A 15,573-nucleotide genomic window follows, 5' to 3' on the forward strand; every position below is an offset into this window, starting at 1 on the left:
ATTTTCTTACTTGCCAAACAAGAACTTTTTGGTAAAAAAATCTAGAAGATAAGTGGAGCATGAGGAGGATACACAATCCGTGTCCCTCAAAATGGGGACTACTCACCTTCCTCTTCAGTTCCCCAGATCAGCCACTTCACCATCATCACCACAGCCACTGCCGATTCTACTCACAAAAAACCCTAGAATCTTAAACATCACTTCACGTCGCTCCACCGTCTACGGCGGTCGGCATGTCGGAGAAAAGCGATTCAGATTCAATCTTAACGACGAGTTCGTTACCGGCGACGAAGACGATGGGTTTGGTGCGAAGAAGAGGGTCTGGTGGTCCGATGATTCGATTGATATCGACGACGATGATGATGAAGAAGGATTTGGGGTTTTTGGGGAGTCTATTGACGCGTCTTGGGTTTTCAAGGTACACGAAATCATCTTAAATTTGTAGTTTTGGTTGATGAAATTTATATGCTATTATCAAAGTGTTCTGTTTGGTTGGTTGTCTTTGAAATTGATTAGTTTTACGGTACACCATGAAATATAGATAGGAAGGACTATGGTGTGCATCACCTTATAATTAAAATAAAAAATTGTATAATTTCATACATTCTGAGTGTTAACTAAAAAAAAAGGTCATAACTTAACTAAACCCACATGAGGCATAACCATAACCAAGATCTATCTTATAATGTCATAATTAAAAATAAAAATTGATAATACCTAAAGAAGAAAATGACATAATTGAAGGATGCATATATGGTAGGGAGTGTGTATGATAGAATTCTTCAATATGAAATATGCAAAGAAAAAGAAATGATTAGCTAAGTTGTAAAGAAAAGAAAAGATTCTGATTTCCCCCTTTTTTTTTTTTTTTTTTTTTTGGGATAGATAAGAGAAAAAAAAAAATGAAATGATATTCATCTTGTTTGGTTTTATCCTTTTTTTTTTTTTTTGGTTGTGAAAATTGAGTTTTTTTTTTTGTTTTTATTGAATTTTAAAATATTTTATGCATTTTTTTTAGATACACTTAAAATGTATAATATTTGTAAAAAAAAAAAAAAAAACTTTAGAAAAATCACCAAATACAAAAAATACAAAAAAAAAAAAGAAAAAGAAAAAGAAAAAAAAAGAAAATTCAGTACATTTTCATATTTTGTTGTATTCAATGATTTTTTTAAAGATTTTTGTACAACTTGTATACTTTTAAAATATATCGAGATTAAATGGATCTAAAAAGTATATATAAAAAAAAAATGATTAAATGAAACTTAGAAAACTGTTTTTGAAAATTCCAAACCAAATAGAGTTCCCTATCTGTTATATAAAAGAAAAGAAAAAAATAATCTCATGTTATATTAACAAATTAACCTTTTATAGGGTTAATCTTTTTATTTGTTCTATATTTAAAAGGTAGTTTTAGTATTATAACAAAATAATATTTGGTGAGTTTCATTTCTCTCCACTTTTGGTGAGATTGAAAATAGAGATGTGTTTCCCTCTGTTAAGTATTAGTGTATACGGATAGTTATGTCTTTTGTTCCTTTAGTCTTTTATTATAAGTATGTGTAACCCTAATATGTTTAGTGGTGTGAAATAATATACAGCACCAACAGTGCTCTCTCTTTTCTTCCTCTCTTTCTTTTCTTTCTTTTATACAAATCTAACATGGTGTCAGAGTTTCATCTTCCTCCTTGAAAATTCTTCTCTTGTCTCTTGTTTCTTTCGTTCTTCCTTGTACACAGAAAAAAAAAAAAAAAAAATCCTTTATAGTCGAAATTTGATGGGTTTTCACCCTAATTTTTTATTTTAATTTTTTGATGAGTTTTTGAGTGTTTTTCCATTTTTTGTTGATTTTTGGAAAAACCGATAAATTTTTTTTGGAAGTCCCTACTAGGGCTTGTTTTTGGCTGTTTTTTCCTTCCTCCCTCTACCTTGGGAGCTGACTAGGACTGTCCTAGGGTTGGGAGGGCTGGTTTTGATGATTTGGCAAGGTTTCACTCTATTTTTGTCGATTTTTCTCAGTTTCAGCACGTTTTCTCTCAGTTTCTGACTGGTTTTGGCCTCTCCAGCCCCTGTTTCGGCTCTATTTTTGTCTCTAGAGGTAGCTTTTGTCCCTAAGTTGAGTTTGTGGATTCGCCTCTATTTGTTTTTGCTGTTTTGGGCTGGTATTTGTTTTTTTTCTATTGTGGGCATTTTATCTTCAATGGTTGAGAGTGAGACTAAGGATACAATTAGTAATGATGGTGGCCTCCGTCGTGTTATGACGCTTACTGACAGTCCCTCTCTTCAAATTAGTCCCGTTAAATTGGATGGTTCCAACTATTTGATTTGGTCATGCTCCTGTGGTCTTGTTATTGCTGCTCGCCGTTTGACTGGCTATATTACTGGTTTTCTTCCCCGACCGGATGGTGATGACTCACTCCATACTCAATGGATTTCTGAAAATGTTCTGATACCATGTTAGATTTGCATAAAAGAAAGAAAAGAAAGAGCGGAAGAAAAGAGAGAGCACTGCTGCTGCAGTATATTATTTCACACCACTAAACATATTAGGGTTACACATACGTATAATAAAATACTAAAGGAACAAAAGACATAACTACCCTTATACACTAATACTTTGATGTGGCTCCAGTCCTTGTTGAATGATATTGGGTTCGTTTGTAGTGAACAATTGACACTGTACTGTGACAACAAAGCTGCCATTAGTATTGCTCACAATCCTGTTCAGCATGATAGAACAAAGTATATTAAGATCGACAGACATTTCATCAAGGAGAAATTGAATAAGGGTTTCATATGTATGCCTTTTGTGAAGTCTGCAGATCAATTGGCTGATGTCTTTACTAAGGGTCTTAGTAGTAAGATTTTCCATCCTATTTGCTGCAAGTTGGGCATGAGAAATAGCTTTGCACCAACTTGAGGGGGAGCGTTAAGTATTAGTGTATAAGGGTAGTTATGTCTTTTGTTCCTTTAGTCTTTTGTTATAAGTATGTGTAACCCTAATATGTTTAGTGGTGTGAAATAATATACAGCAGTAGCAGTGCTCTCTCTTTTCTTCCTCTCTTTCTTTTCTTTCTTTTATGCAAATCTAACACCCTCCATATCTTCCATTTCTCTCCTGTTTGGTAATCCAAACAATTGATTAAAATGTATTTCACTCCATTTCATTTCATTTCATGTCATTTCTCTCCAAATCACTCAAACCAAATGAATTGTGAGAGTTTGTTTCCTTCAAATTTGATGATGAAATGCTATCTCCAACCCTATATACTTCTACTCAAATTATGTAGAAATTTTGATATGGAATGCTCCAATGGATAAACTCAATGATATGAAATACTCCAATGATAAACAATAACTTTTAGTAAAATTAGCAAGTGTCAAGTTTGAGGGAAAGTTAGGGGTTGGAGTAAAGGAGATTAGTGGATAGTTGGGTAAAATTAGTAGTGTCAAGTTTGGATTGGATATAAATCTGAGTAAAGGAAATGGGTCTCCCTTTGATTTGAGTAAAAATTTGTGGAAAATTCAATTTGGTATAAGTCTGAGTAAAGGAGTGAAGGGGATTTTAATGGCTTTTTACTCAAACTTAAGTTTGAGTCAAGATTTTGAGTAAAGGGTGAAGATGTCTTTGAGTTTTCCTTCATACTCAAGACTCAAACCAACTCCCGTTAAGGGAAATGCTACAATGTGCAATCCTAAAAAGGTGCACATTGTAATAAAAGTTATGATTTTTGTAATGAAAGATATGAATTTTTGTGTTGAAAGGTATGAATAGCAAAGTTATGGTGCCTAAACAAAGTTAATACCTTTTGTGATAAATCTTATACTTCCGCTCTTTCGGTGGATCGAAGAGAGCCAAAGTGCTATGGTCTTGTGCCATTTTTACAACTTTTTGGGTTCTATGGTTGGAAAGAAATGCCCGGTTGTTCAAAGATAAATTTCAGAAAGTGGATTGTTTGTGGGTTAAAGTCTGTTACTTAACTTCCTTTTGGGCGTCGGGGAATTCTCTCTTTAAGGGAGTTCTACTTTTTTTGTTGGCTAGAGATTGGTTGTCAGTGTGTGATATGTAGGCTTTGCTTGAGATGATCTTGTTTGTGGGCTATGTTCTTTGTATTTCTTTTTCCTTTTGTAAGAGGATGCCCTATCCTCTCTCACCTTTTGATTTATCAATAAAATCTTTTGTTGTTGATAAAAAATAAAATAAAATAAACCTTACTTTTTATATAAGGTGCTTATCATATGGACCCTTTTTGGGCTGCGCATGGTAGCCTTTCCGGTCAAAGACATGATCTTAGTTGCAGGAATTGACTATTGGGGTGATGATTCCTCTCTATATTTGCATTTCATGGTTCAAAGTAAGAATCTTGTTAGAATAATGTTCTTGTCGACTTAGAATCTCAATTCCAACTAGGACGTGATCACTCAATCATATAAATGCCATAAATAGAAGAAAATCTACCAAGGCAAAAGAAAATATGTATTTATCATAATTTCGGCTTTTCTCTTAGGAATCTACCTTCCTCCTCTTCATCTCAATGTTTCTGAAGCTGCCATGAGTAACTGACATTCAAAATGGGATATCCTTCTACTCCACAAAAATTTCCTTCACCAGCGTAATGATATCCCCAAATATTTTCCCATCTCATTCATCCTAGTGGGGGCTGCTACCAGTTGATCATCAACTACTGAGCCAGACTCTCCTCTCCGCAAGTTAGGCACTTCAAAGTTTTGGTCTTTAAACTCCCTTCTATGCACTAAATTGAGCAGGCCCCTATTTGGTTGTGTTTTTGTTTTTTATTTTCTGGAGAGCACAAAGGGGAACTATTTTTGAACATTGTTGGGGAAAATACATGTCAGTGTATATTTAAAAAATATTTACAAATTAATATTAAACTTTGCAAGTATTAAAGTATGAAATGGTGAACTTTTTCATCAATTAGTAAGCAAGTTTTAAAAAACCCACTGAGCAGTAGATTCCACAAAATTGTTTTCCCAAAAAATTCCCCATAACAACCCATTGTTTAGGAAAAACCAAAAAGTTACTTTTTGAGTTTTCAAAAATAGTTTTCGCTAAAAAATGATAGCTATATGAAAAAGATGGGTGAAAGGTTTCCGAAAACTTGAAAAATGAAAAGAGGAAACTAAAACACAACCAAATACAGGCCCCTAATATAGCATTTGGTAGTAGCTTAGATTAAAAGAAAAAGAAGAAGAAGAAGAATACTTCCCAGCTCCAAAGTATAATACAAATAAGGATGGCAATTGAACCAAGGGTATTTGAGTACCACCCCGCTCCTAGTTTGGAGATGCAGGTTCAAGGGAAGTAAGAATATCTTGAGCCAGGCTCGTGGCAGAGTTCGGTTCAAAGTACCCTGCTTGCCCAGTTATGAAGTTTTCGTAAATGGCCGTATAGTTATTTCAATTGCATAAAATGCTCATATATGTGCTCACTGTAATAAAGTTTGCAATTTCATCTCTCACTTCCCCTCTATAGTCTATGCACATATATGACTGCTGCTGCCAACTCCATCTAAATTTTGATTTTTAGATTACATAAACAGCCACTAAAGCAGCTTCTTCTTTCTCAACATTGTCAACTATTTCCCATTGAAGCTCACACTTAGTTGTGTTTGGTTCATGGATATGGAGAGAGATTTGGAAAGGAAAAGAGAAAAAGTGTGAAACATAAGTAAAATGTAGTTATATTTCATTCACATTTCACTCACCTTTTTCTTTTTCCTTTCCAAATCCATGAATCAAATACAACCTTAGGGAAATCATAATAGTTGCTAGTTTCTAAATTCATTTGATCACTTGTTAGTCTTGCTACACTACAGGACACAAGTCGGGGGTGAGGTTGTAGATACGGCCAAGTATATTTAGGGGTTGTTTGGGAGTAGTAGATGTTTTTGATTTTTTATGAAAACATATGAAATGTGGGTTGGGGCTGAAGTGATGAGGTAGAGAGATGATATGACTCAAATAAAATGTAATGTGGCCAAATAAGATGATTGTGATCCAAATAAAATAATGTACTAAAATAGCATATGCTATTTTAGCACATGCCAAGCAAACATAGTCATGTTGCTGCTACTATCAGGGATATGTTTTCACAATCAGAGACAGCATGATCTGGTGTCACATGTTTACAATCAAAGGGTACAAAGTTGATTTGCTGAATATCAAATTTGAAGGTATAGAGGCTTAGGTGAAAAGATTAGGGCAATTTATGAAACCACCTTGCGAAATATTCACTTTAAGTTCCTGACTTCCTGTTCCAACTGTTTGGGAACAATAGAATTTTGGAAAGTAGTTCTGTATGTGTTCAATTTAATGGTTGACAAAAAAAATTGAAATACATTTCTTTTACCTAGTTTTCTGACACAATGTTGATGAGTCAGTGCAGGTTTTGAATGCTATTGGTTGGATGCTTCCCGCCATCATCATATCATTGCTGCTCGGCACGGGACCAAACACATTCTTCATGGCATTAGTGCTTCCCATAGCTCAGTCAGCAGTTTCCCTTGTAACGGATACATTCTGGGGAAGGTCAAGTGGCAGCCCTAAGCCCAAGCGCAGGACCAAGAAGAAGAAGCCCTTTGCTAGAGCCGAGAGCAATATTAGAATGAATGGTGAGAATGAAAACACTGAATTTGGCAACATAAGAGAGAATTATGCTAGACCCACTAGTGATACTAGAACGAACAGGGGGGATGAAGATGCTGAATCTGGCAACGTAAGGGAGAATTACCAGTCGTGGGTAGCTGCAAATGACATTTCAACTAAAACACGCGATAAGAGGGCGCCCGGGTTTGGTGGATGGGACGAGCTAGACAAGCGAATGGGATCTTATAAAATCCCGAAAAGCGCTCAAAGGGTAAACAAGCCGCAACAACAGAAGAAAGGTAAACTGAGCAGGAGAGTGAGAAATAGAGACACACCATTGCTGCTGAGACTGATTATTGCTGTTTTCCCATTCTTGGGATCCTGGACTAAGTTATTATAATAAAAATGTGTGTATTTGTTTTCTTTTGCTCAACAACAAAAATATTAGTTGTTATTCTGAACAGCATAAATAATATTTTTTATATCATTACTCGGATAAAATTAGAAATGATGCAAGAACATTAGTTTTAAGCCTAAAGTAGCTTCAAACCTTCCATTGTCACGTACAATATTTACAAATTTAGCTCATCTCATACGCTAATCCCTCTCAAACAAACAGGCCACAACATCATTTCTCAAAAACGCCTCGCATTTATCATATTACCTAACAAATATGCAACTCTTTTACGCATAATTATAAATTTAAACACAATTATGTTAAATGAATGGGAGATCACAAAAAAGTGAAACTCAATCGTGTAAGATAATTGTATCTAATATTCTACAACCGATTTGTGTATTTTTAGATTCTTTCATATTTATGCTGCATGTATATAAAACATCCATATTATAAGCTACCCTTTTTTTTTTAAAAAAAAAAAAAAAAAAAAAGCTGATACGTAGGAAGTTTGACTCTGGGAAACCGTCCGATTGCCCTTTGTACTACACAGCTTCAGCTGGTGATGATGAGTTGTGATCAGGTGTTGGACTTGAGTTCTGAGGCTCGACCTTCCTCATCATAAACCCAGGTCTATTAGCGAGATCATCTTCATCACGATAGATGTATGCAAACCCACCATGCCTGGTCAGATCCATCCCCGCCATCTCATCCTCCCTCGAGATCCGCAACAACTTCAATTTTTTCAATCCATAAAATAGTGGGCCCATTGTCACCGACACCCACCCGAAAATAACTAAGATCTCAATAAGCTGCGCCGCCAGAAGCTTTCCTCCGCCACCCATAAACAACCCGTACGGCCGCCCCGCCGAATACACCTCGTCGACATACTTCTTCTTCGCGAACAACCCGGTGAATAAAATCCCCCACGACCCACAACCCCCGTGGAGTTGCGCCGCCTCCAGTGGATCATCGTACTTCAACTTCTCTGCAACCTTGTTACACCCGATCAAAACCCAAGCTGACACGAACCCACACACGATTGCAGCCCACGGTTCTACCACCGAACACCCTGAGGTGATCGCAGCAAAACCCCCTAACAAACCGTTACACACATCAACGACATTCCAGTGTCCATCCAATAATCTCTTGCCAAACAAGGTAGTAAGTGCGGCTGTGCAACCAGCCAATGTTGTAGTCACAGCTGTCCTCCCTACGGCGCTCCATTGCCCGTAATAAGTCCCGGCAGTACCGTACGATTTCAGGATGGTTAAAAACGAACCGGGGTTGAACCCGTACCAGCCGAACCAGAGGAGGAACGAGCCGAGAACAACGAGCGAAGCGCTGTGACCTCGCAACGCGACGGACCTGCCGGACCGGTCGAATCGGCCGATTCTCGGGCCTTCGATTAGGGCTCCCCAGAGACCGGCGATGCCGCCGACCATGTGGACGACACCTGAGCCGGCGAAGTCGATGGCGCCGGAGCTGAACAAGAGGGCGCCGGAGGTACGGCTGGCGCTGAGCCAGCCGTCGCCAGACCAGACCCAGTGGGAGACGATGGGGTAGACAAAGGCGGTTAAGAAGGAGGAGTAGATGAGGTAAGCCACGAACTGAGTTCGCTCGGCTATAGAACCGCTAGTGATTCCGGCGGCGGCTATAGCGAAAGCCCATTGGTAGAGAAAGAAGCTGTAGTCGTGGGTAGCTGATGGGACTCCTGTGAGGGCAAAGGAGTAGTGGCCGATGAAGGCGTTGGAGCGGGAGCCGGAGCCGAAAGCGAAAGCGAAGCCGAAGAGGTAGTAGGAGAGGCCGCCGGCGGCAGCGTCGAGGACGTTGGTGAGCATGATGTTCATGGTGTTTTTGGCGCGGACGGAGCCGGCGCAGAGCATGGCGAAGCCGAGCTGCATGGCGAAGACTAGGTAGGCTGAGAAGAGGAGGTAGGTGGTGTCGACGGCGTAGGTGGTGTCGGAGAGCTTGGTGGAGACGGCGTCTAAGCGGCCGCAGATGAAGTCTGCGACCGCGGTGGCGTTGTTGACGCCGGTGAGGTGGGGGACGAGGTCTGTGGCTGAGCAGCCCAAAGTGGAAGCCATGACAACTTATACGAGTGTTTTGCTTAGTTTAGTTAGTGTCAGAAAAATGGGAAAGAGAGAGAGGCTTAGAAGCCAAAAGTGTTAGTTACTTGTGCTTTTATAATAGACTAGGTTGTTAATCCCTTACCAGATAAAGTATGATTTTTTTAATTGGTATCTAAAGGTATCTGTAAATTTTGAATATTTTGGTCATAAATTTCTGTTAGTTTCTTTTTTTCTTATTAAAAGGATTAAAAATAAAATAAAATTAGTACTTTAAAAAATTTATGATAATTATAAAATTTTGTATGAAAAATAAAATTTATTATTTGAATTTTTTCATTATACTCTTTGTTTCTTCACTTTTTTTTACAATAGTCTCTTTCTCTTTACTAACTCGATAGTTGTTCATCGTCTCTACCATCTATTGGTTCCATTTATCCTCACTGTCGGTCAGCGACCATCATTTTTACCGTCAAATCATCATCACCTCAGATTTGATATATGTATATTTCCGAGTACTGTTTTGAATTTATCACAAAAATATTATGAAAAATGATATATAAATTTATTTTTAAAATCTATTTTCTAGACTGTATCAACAAGACGCTTGATTGATAATTAGAAAATAAATGAGAGAAAAATTTGATTTAGATATTTTAATAGAGTAACTCATCATTGAATCTAGAAAGTGGATCTAATTTTTCAACCTGAATAGCAATACTCTATTTTTAATACAGATATAATAGGGCGAATTGCACTAATGGTCCTTATAGTTTGGGCCTTGTGCCACTTTAGTCTCTGCTTTTTCAATTGTGATACATTTGACCTTGAATTTTGAATCTTGTTCCAAGTAAAAACAATTAAGATATCATTGCTCAATTTCAAGGGCAAAGTCGTCAATTTGATAAAATATAAACTAATTTGATAAAAATATTTTTGAATTTTTATAAATTAGTTCAACCCACTAAAGATAAAATTATGTAAAATTCATAAATTTTTTAAACGTTTATTTATTTATTTATTTTACCAAATTGATTTTTATTATGTGTTTGGATGATGATCATATAATAGGTGATTGTTTTTTTATTTTCATTGAAATAGTTTCTATTTTTCCAAAAGTCAAAGATGGGCACAACTTTGATATCATTATTAAACTAATCCATTAAATCAAAAAATAAAAAATTAAAAATATTTCATATATTAAATATATCGATTACACATTCAAAGTGTAACAACCACCCATTACATGATTCTCATCCAAACACATAATAAAAATTAATTTGGTAGAAAAAATAATAAATGTCTAAAATATTTATCAATTTTACATAATTTTATCTTTAGTGGGTAGAAATTATTTTTAAAAATTCAAAAATATTTTTTTGACATTTATTTTTATCAAATTAGTTTATATGTGTTAAATTGACTACTTTGCCCTTGAAATTGAGCAATGGTATTTTCAATTGTCCTTATTTGGAATAAGATTTAAAATTCAAGATCAAATGTGCCACAATTGAAAAGTTAGGGACCAAAGTGACCTGAGTCTCAAGCTATAGGGATTGTCAGTGTAATTTGCCCTATATAATATTTGAACATTGCTATTTATGACCAAAAAAAAAATTAAACTCAATTTTGAAGTTCAGTGATGCGACAATCAATTAGAATATTAAAAGTAATGCACCCTTTCATATCTTCACAAATTATCAACCAATTATATTACTTATATATCATTGGATACAACTAGGGCTACAAACGAACCGAGCCGAACCGAGCCGAACCGAGCTTTGCTGAGCTCGAGTTCAACTCATTTATTGAGCTCGAGCTTGGCTCGATAAGAAACTGGACTCGAGTTCGACTTCGCTCGTTAACATTAATGAAACTCAAGTTTGGCTCGGCTCGATAAATTTTTTTAAAGTATTATTTATATTATTTAAATAAAATATATTATTTGTATTATTTAATATATAAATAATGTATTTATACTATTATTTAATATATAAATAATATATTTATTATATAATTTAAATAAAGATAAACGAATCGAACTTGATGAGCCGAGCTTATGTGGGCTCGAACTCGGCTCGTTTACTAAACGAGCCTAATATTTGAGTTCGAACTCGGCTCGTTTATTAAATGAACCAAGCCTAGTCGAGCCTTTAACAAGTTGAGCCGAGCTTTTAATAAGTCGAATCAAGCTTGTTCATGAACAACTTAGTTTATTTGCCGCCCTAGGTACAACATTTTCCTTGTATTTATTAATCATATATTACAATTTATCAAGATTTTAAAAAATTTAATAATTACCAATGTTTTGAAACAAAGTGATTGAATAATTTAGGAAATTTAGGAAACAAAGTGACACATCATTGGATCTAGAAAGCGGGTCTAATTTTTTAACCTGAAGTGCAATACTCCATTTTTAATACATATAAAATATTTAAATATTGTTAGAAATGGTTTTGGAAAATATGATTTTTCCTTAACTTTGGTCTATTTTTTAGGTAGGACCTATACGTCAAAATTGGCGGGTCTAAGTGGTAACGCGTTTTATGCCACGTTATGATTCATGTAGTATATTTGGTTGCTCAAAACCATTATCGGGTGAATGGAAAATTGAAGCCAAAGAGAGCTCCATGGAAATGGTATTTTTGGTGAAAATTTCTTAAGGTTTGAATAAAGGCTTGTCCCATATTGGTTTGGTGGAAAGAGTTTTGTGGGTTTATAAGGCATGGGATTGTAACTTGAGGAGGGCTCCAAGGGGCACCCCAAGTTTGTAGAAGAGAGAGGTTATGGGTAAATTGAGCTAGACCAATTGGACCCAAAAATAAACACACGCACGCCGCCGCCTTCCGTTCAGCTGGGCCTGGGCTTGGGCACGGGTGCATAATGTGAGGTTGGGTTGGGTTTGTTAGGCCCAATACTTATCTTTTTGGGCCAAAACCATTTGAATTTATTTTTTAATTTTTGGAAAATAATTTTTGACTGTTTGAATTCAAATTTTGGTTCGAAAATTTGCACCATTCTGTTTGAAATCTGTCTGCTCCGTTTGTACAGATTTCAAATCTGTTCGTTTCAGTTCAAAAAAAAAAACCCTTACCTGTTTAATTTAAAATTCAAACAGATTTGTATCTGTTTAATTTAAACTGAACATGTACCATACCTGTTGGATTCAAACCAAATAGCCACCATTTTCTTCTATAAATATGCAGCCCCTTAATTGATTTTTTTACTTGAAATTTTCGTCCAAAATTCTGCAATTACTCTCTACATTTTGTTGCATTATTTTCTTGTGAGAAAGAGTGTAAACACAAAATGTGTTCGTTGTACAAATAATTTGTAGTGCTGCTATTATTTGCAGTTGATCATTTTATCCTGGGAGATAGACGTCCATAATCTGAAAGCACTGTGGAAAGGACAAACCTGTCTTAAGGACACAATGTTAAACATTGGACTTGATCGAAAATTTGTTCAAGAAATTAATTTGGTAAGTAGTTAATTTACTTTTTTGTTTTATTATTTTTCTTATTTCAAATTTTGATTTTATTTTTGTAACAAAATAAAAGTCTGTTTTATTTATTTTATTTTATTTTATTTTCTGATTTGATTTTTATAATCTAACAAACTTTTTCATTTCCTTTATTTCTTCTGTATTTCGTTTGTTGTTAAGTATACAAACAGAATTTATTCTTTAAATACAGTGAAGATTGTCTAACAATCTTAAGACATATTATTTTTTGGTATTTTCATTGTATTTAATTTTCTATGCTTTCACAAAATGATATTCTGGTTGGAAAATACAAATAGTAGTAATATACTGTTTGATAAATAGTAGTAATATACTGTTTATTTTCTTTGACAACCAGTAGTAATATACTGGTATCATTAACAATTGCAGAATATTAATTTGTATTACATAAAATTATTTTGGTATTTTATTTTTCTAGTTTTAGTAACAAGGAAAATAAAATTATTTTGTGTTATAATTTATTTTCTGGTTTTAGTAACTAGAAAATTAATTTGTGTTTTGGTTTTTTCTGATTTTTGTAATAAAATATTATGGCTGCTGAAAGTAGTACTCCAAATTCGATCATTACAACGACTCCGGTCCCTTTCCCGAACTATGTTCAAGTTCCGATAAATCATGAAGAAAAATTAAAAAAATTTAATGGCACAGAGTTTAAGAGATGGCAGTAGAAAATGTTGTTTTATCTTACAACTTTAAATTTGGCTCGGTTTCTCCGTGAAGAGTCTCCAGTACTTAGAGGGGATGAAAGTGATCGGCAAGTTGTTACCGCTGTAGACGCCTGAAAACATTCTGATTTCCTGTGCAAAAACTACATCCTCAATGGCCTTGACAACATGCTGTATAAGGTTTACAGCCCTCTAAAAATAGCAAAAGAATTGTGAGATTCTTTGGAGAAAAATACAAGACAGAGGATGCTGGCACAAAGAAATTTGTTGTCGGTAAATTTCTGGATTTCGTTATGGTAGACTCCCAAATGGTAATTTCTCAAGTTCAAAATTTTTAATTAATTTTGCATGATATTCATTATGAAGGTATGTCTCTTAGCGAGTTTTTCCAAGTCATTGCTTTAGTGGAAAAGTTATCACCAGTTTGGAAAGATTTTAAAAATTATTTAAAACACAAACGCAAGGAGATGACCATCGATGAATTGATTGTAAAACTAAGAATTGAAGAAGATAACCGAAAGGCTGAAAAAAGAAATGGTAACAATCTCATTGAGTCCAAGGCTAATAGGGTTGAACAAGTGCACAAACCACATAATAAAAAGAAAAGGTTTATTGGAGATGGTCCTAAACAAGGCGACAATAATGGCAATAAGAAGTACAAAGGAAAATGCTATAACTGTGGCAAGTCCGGACATTGAGCTTTTAATTGGCGTCGCCCTAAGAAGGATCGCAGAAGTACAAGCAAGAAGACCACCAATCAAGCCAATGTGACATAATTAGATTACATCTCTAACGAGGTAAATGACATCAATCTCTCTGTTGTGGTGTTTGAGGCTAATTTGGTTGGAAATCCCAAGGAATGGTGGGTTGGCACTAGGGCAACTAGTCACATTTGTGCGGACAAGAAGATGTTCACTACTTACAATGAGGCTGCAAATGGTGAACAACTTTTCATAAGAAATTCTTCTATTTCTACTGTGGCTGGACAAGGAAAGGTGATCTTGAATATGACATTAGGGAAGGAACTTACCCTCAACAACGTATTGTATGTACCAGACATCAGGAAGAATGTAATTTCTGGTTCTTTGTTAAGTAAAAATAGTTTTAGGTTTGTACTTAAGTCTGATAAATTTGTATTAACAAAGAGTGGTATGTATGTTGATAAGGGATACATGAGTGATGGTCTCTTCAAGTTGAATGCAATGACGGTTGTACCAAAACTTGCTATTAATAAGAATAACACATCTTTTGCTTATATTATTGAGTCGAATTTATGGCATGGTAGATTAGGATATGTAAATTTTGATGCTTTGCGTAAATTAATTGGTTTGGATTATATACCAAAGTTTGAAATTGATCATAATCACAAATGTGAGATTTATGTAGAAGCGAAACTAACTAAGGCTCCATTTAAATCGGTTGAAAAAAAAATCGAGCCTTTGGAATTAATTCATACAGATGTATGTGATCTTAAATTTGTTAAAACTAGAGGAGGCAAAAAAATTTTCATAACATTTATCGATGGCTGCACAAGATATTGTTATGTATATTTACTTAGAAGTAAAGATGAAGTTTTGGAAATGTTTAAACTCTACAAAACTGAAGTTGAAAATCAACTTGGTAAAACCATTAAAATGGTTAGAAGTGATAGGAGTGGTGAATATGATGCACAATTAAATGAATTTTGTGCACAACATGACATTATTCACCAAACTACAACACCCTATTCTCCACAGCAAAATGGAATTGTTGAAAGAAAGAATAAAACCCTAAAAGAATGATGAATGTCATGTTACTAAGTTCAGGCTTACCACAGAACTTGTGGGGGGAAGCAATATTGTTTGTTAATTATGTTCTTAACAGAATACCACATAAGAAATCTAACAACACTCCTTATGAATTGTGAAAAGGTCAACCACCTTCCTATAAATACTTAAAAGTGTGGGGGTATTTGGCAAAAGTTGAAGTTCTTGTTCCTAAAAAAACTAAGATAGGACCAAAATAGTGGATTGTGTGTTTATTGGTTATGCTCAGAATAATAGTGCATATCGGTTTCTGACTTATAAATCAGAAATACCTGATATAAATGTGAATACTATTATAGAGTCAATGAATGCCGTGTTTTTTGATCATGTCTTTTCTTACAAGAAAGGACAGGAGTTAAGTTCACAGAAAATAAGTTATGATTGTACACAAAATCAAGAGACTAATGACAATCAAACACAAGAGACTAGTAATGGTCACGACCAACAGGATTTAACTGATGATGAACCAAGACGAAGTAAAAGAGTAAGAACATCAAAATCCTTTGTT

The 15,573-nt window shown here is 35.1% G+C and overlaps 2 protein-coding genes across 2 annotated transcripts; one reads left to right on the top strand and one right to left on the bottom strand.

The window, feature by feature from the left end:
- LOC114297662 (uncharacterized) lies at positions 1–7,107 on the top strand. The gene is made up of 2 exons (XM_028242121.2): positions 1–418; positions 6,407–7,107. The coding sequence occupies exons 1-2, from the start codon at positions 92–94 to the stop codon at positions 7,004–7,006; spliced, it is 927 nt and encodes a 308-aa protein (XP_028097922.2). The 5' UTR covers positions 1–91; the 3' UTR covers positions 7,007–7,107.
- A 130-nt stretch (positions 7,108–7,237) lies between these two features.
- LOC114297661 (ammonium transporter 1 member 2) lies at positions 7,238–9,261 on the bottom strand. The gene has a single exon (XM_028242119.2). The coding sequence runs from the start codon at positions 9,088–9,090 to the stop codon at positions 7,549–7,551; it is 1,542 nt and encodes a 513-aa protein (XP_028097920.1). The 5' UTR covers positions 9,091–9,261; the 3' UTR covers positions 7,238–7,548.
- Between the last annotated feature and the right edge of the window lie 6,312 nt (positions 9,262–15,573).

Source organism: Camellia sinensis, chromosome 8 (assembly GCF_055761805.1).
Source record: "Camellia sinensis isolate YWXY chromosome 8, ASM5576180v1, whole genome shotgun sequence".
NCBI lineage: Eukaryota > Viridiplantae > Streptophyta > Magnoliopsida > Ericales > Theaceae > Camellia > Camellia sinensis.

Bases quoted from the DNA above. Each gene is read 5' to 3' on its own strand.
- LOC114297661 (XM_028242119.2), bottom strand. From the start codon at position 9,090: ATGGCTTCCACTTTGGGCTGCTCAGCCACAGACCTCGTCCCCCACCTC.
- LOC114297662 (XM_028242121.2), top strand. From the start codon at position 92: ATGGGGACTACTCACCTTCCTCTTCAGTTCCCCAGATCAGCCACTTCA. The intron at 419-6,406 runs GTACACGAAATC...GAGTCAGTGCAG, and splicing joins ACGCGTCTTGGGTTTTCAAG to GTTTTGAATGCTATTGGTTG.